This window comes from Eurypyga helias, unplaced genomic scaffold (genome assembly GCF_000690775.1).
Source record: "Eurypyga helias isolate BGI_N326 unplaced genomic scaffold, ASM69077v1 scaffold26498, whole genome shotgun sequence".
Taxonomy (NCBI): Eukaryota; Metazoa; Chordata; class Aves; order Eurypygiformes; family Eurypygidae; genus Eurypyga; species Eurypyga helias.
The window spans coordinates 8469-12031 of NW_010267951.1; the positions used below are offsets into that span (position 1 = coordinate 8469).

Here is a 3563-nt window from a genome sequence, read left to right on the forward strand (position 1 = left end):
GGGGTTGGAACTGGATGGTCTTTAAGGTCCCTTCCAACACAAACCGTTCTGTGATTCTCTCATGCTGTGACTGGAAACCAGACCTTAAAAGAGGGGTTGTAAAGCAACTCATGGGTTCCTTTCAGGTGTTCAGTTTTAATAGCATTTAGATGTTAAAAATGCTCAGACTCTGATGAAATGAGGAGACATTAAGTGAAACAGGCTGACAAAATGCAGAGATGTTTTCAAGTTTATCTTGTAGCAATCTGGGTGTCGTTTGATGCTGGCAGTGGTGAGGGGGGAGAGGAGGCAGAAGTATGGCCAAAGAGCAGCACTGAGAATTGCCAGGAAATCCTAGATGATCTTTCCCATGCCTGTGATTCAACAGGTGAGATGTAGTGAACCCTGCAGCTATTCTTTATTGTATTACTGCCCCCACTTTGTACTCCTGTCCTCCTCAGAGAGGTTGGTAGGATGGCATATGTGCTCATACCTCTGTTCATTTTGGTCGGGCAGGTGAGCCTGAACTGCCCCAAAATGTTGATCCTTGAAGCTGGGCTGTGAAAGAGGAGCAGAAATCCAGAAGGAGAATGTTAGGCTTTCTTTGAGCAATGTGTTTTTTCAATGTGGGTCATACGCCTTTGATAAAGAGAGGATTTTTACATCTGATATCTTACAAACCACAAGATTTGGTAGCTGATCTGTAGATCTGGGGGTTACAGGTGGCAAATGCAGGTGACCAACAGGAGGTGCAGAATGTGAAGATTCATTTAGCGGGGTCACAGGCCAGTTAGCAAAGTTTTCCATCCTCTGCTCAGAATGACAGACCGTGATAGTCCAGCACTTTGTATGAGCAGCTGGTGGAAGCAGGCTGTGTGGGGCTGCTCTTATAGGCTATATTTATTTCAGTAGGAAACTTTTCCTGTTGGGATTGCTTTGAGGGCTTTGTTGTCTTCCCATATTTAGTCTTTGGAAAAATCTTTCCTTGGTTCTTCTGATCACCAGTCATGTAGGATTAAAACCTGTATAGCTCTCTAAGGGGAAATCACTGCGTGGTTTAATACCATTGTAGCAAATCTTTTGAAAAGCTTGTCTCCTACCCGGTATACTTGGCAAAGAAAATCTGTTGTGTTTTTCCAGGAAAAAGAAGGCGTGAGATTTTCAGAAGTCTAGTACCACTCGGATCCTTTTTATATCTTGACAGATCAGCCCTTAAGCGCATAGTTTGTGTGTGGTGATGCATTTCTTATTTGAACTGACCTATCATTTTCTTTTTCAGAGCCCTCTGGATAGAGCCCAAGCAGCCAAGAACAAAGGAAACAAATACTTTAAAGCAGGAAAATATGAGCAAGCTATTCAGTGTTATACTGAAGCAATCAGTCTCTGCCCGCCTGAGAAAAACCTTGATCTTTCTACTTTCTATCAAAATAGAGCTGCTGCCTATGAACAACTGGTAAGAAATTAAAGATAATTATGGTTTGTTTCTAAAAAGGTGAGTTATAAATTGTGTATTTTGTCAGTTTGTCCACTGAAAGATCCCAGGTGGTGATATCTGCTGCCTTCACAAGATGCCATTGCTTGCAGCTATTTCTCACTAGCTTGTCATACTTTTCCACATAGAAACAAAACCACTTTTTGTTAACTATTCTCAGTCTATCTTATGAAATTTTTGTGTCCCTTGTAAGACAAGGTTTTAATTTCATGTCCTCTGGAACAATTTTCTTGTCTACACGTTGATTTGGCTTCTCTCTGCTAGAGAGTTTCTTCAACTGTTAGGTGAAGGGCCAAATATTTTGGAAGGATGCTACTTCAAAAATTAAACAAAAAAAGATCACAGAAATCCTCCTAAAGCCTGAAATTTGCACATATGGAAGTAACATTTACTTGATAGCTGAGTATAGTCGGTATTAGTTTTAGGACTCAACTAGTGTTGTTCGTGATGGTATCAGTAGATTTGCTTATGAGGTCAAGTTGGTGAGCTGCATAATGGAGTGGAAAATCTGGCTTTGTACAGTGTGAAGTGTCAAGTGAGAGACTGTGATCAGAGAAGTCTAGTCGGGAAAGTTAGAGGAGACAGAAGACAGTTCTTGTGTAATCAAATACTACTTATAACACTTTCATGCCATAATGAATCCAAAATGTATGTGGTCACTTTTTTCCAGTTACTGGAAAAGCCTGGTTTGATCATCAGTTTTGCATGTAACTGGATTTTTAGTTCTTAAAACCCTTGATCAGCTCTACCTCTACTTACTCATTTCTCATCCCTTTGTAACAGCATAGTAGATCAAAATAACGAATTAATGAATTGTTTTGGCACTTTTTTAAACTTGTTTGTTGGTTTTCGTTTTTTTCATCATTTTTCTTCTGTTTGTTTTGTGCCAGTCTTTCAGTCCCGGTGTTACGCCCTGCAAGCATCTTTGCATCGACTCATTACCTTCTCCCACACGTTTTGTCCCACAGTCTGGTTTCATTTTTCTGTAGGAATTCTTTTTCTGCAGGTGGCTTCCAGTGGTGCCTGGCAGTTTCTTACTGAGAAACTTGCAGAAATAGAAGCAAGCAGGTAGAACCAGGGCCCTGGGACGGCAGCTACTGTTAGGTGGGCATGACCCTGGAGTTGGTCGTGGAAGGCTGATATAGTGCAGCTGAGCAGGGCCTCTCTCATTGTGCTGTTCTTCTGCCCGCAGCAAAAATGGACAGAAGTGGCACAAGACTGCACAAAGGCTGTTGAGCTTAATCCTAAATACGTAAAAGCTCTCTTCAGACGCGCAAAGGCTCATGAGAAGCTAGACAATAAGAAGGAATGTTTAGAAGGTGAGTGTCTCTTGATGTGTATACTTAAAAGTGGAATTAGCTCAGGCGCTTTGGAGAGAACTTCTGTGATTGTTCAGGTTTTACTTCTCTAACCACAGTAATGCAGAATTATTTTTTAAACATGATTCGTAGCTACTGCAAATACATTTGTTTTCTCTTGTAAGAAGAAATCTTTTTCCATTTTTCAAGCTGTCATCCATTTACATCTGAAATAGCTGCTGAGAAATTGATGTTACTGTAGCCACTCACGGTATTCCTTTTCCAGGAATCTCTCCCTACAATCTAGAATAGAATTCATTTAACATGCTGAGTGGATAACCCAGACAACAGTCATCCTGGTTCCATACAGTAAAGACACTTTCTTCCCTGTTTGTTGTAGAGAAATGGTACTTCTACAGAAACCAGGGTGGTTTTGCAGGTGGAGATACATGGTCAGAAACAAGAGTTTTAGTGTCATTTAAATGCATTTGGCACGTATTAAAGGGAAAACAGCTTCAGTAGCGTTTCCTTCTGATGTGTAACTTATGAAAATTGGAACAGATTTAACCTCTCTTTTTTAATGTTAACACTACTTGGCAGAAACTGCTGTGTCAAATCCTTCCAAATGCTATTCCGAACAGAATGCATTTTCAACTGTCAGGAACATGTGACTGAGAAGCTATGAAAATTAAGGAGAATTACTGGTCAGGTGTGTTGTCTGAGGGCACTTTTGAACTAAGGGACACTGCTTGAAAGGACCCATTTAAACTTCATCGAGCGAATCTATTCCTGCT

General features: G+C 40.7%; 1 protein-coding gene across 1 annotated transcript in view; it reads left to right on the forward strand.

Moving 5' to 3' along the window:
- Positions 1 to 1258: 1258 nt before the first annotated feature.
- The window catches only part of LOC104514058 (mitochondrial import receptor subunit TOM70), a gene marked incomplete at both ends in the record, with an annotated part of 10243 nt that continues 7938 nt past the window's right edge, over positions 1259 to 3563 (forward strand). The window contains 2 exons of the mRNA XM_010157601.1: positions 1259 to 1432; positions 2664 to 2790. Coding sequence (XP_010155903.1) covers positions 1259 to 1432; positions 2664 to 2790 — 301 coding nt within the window. The remainder of the gene's footprint in view (positions 1433 to 2663; positions 2791 to 3563) is intronic.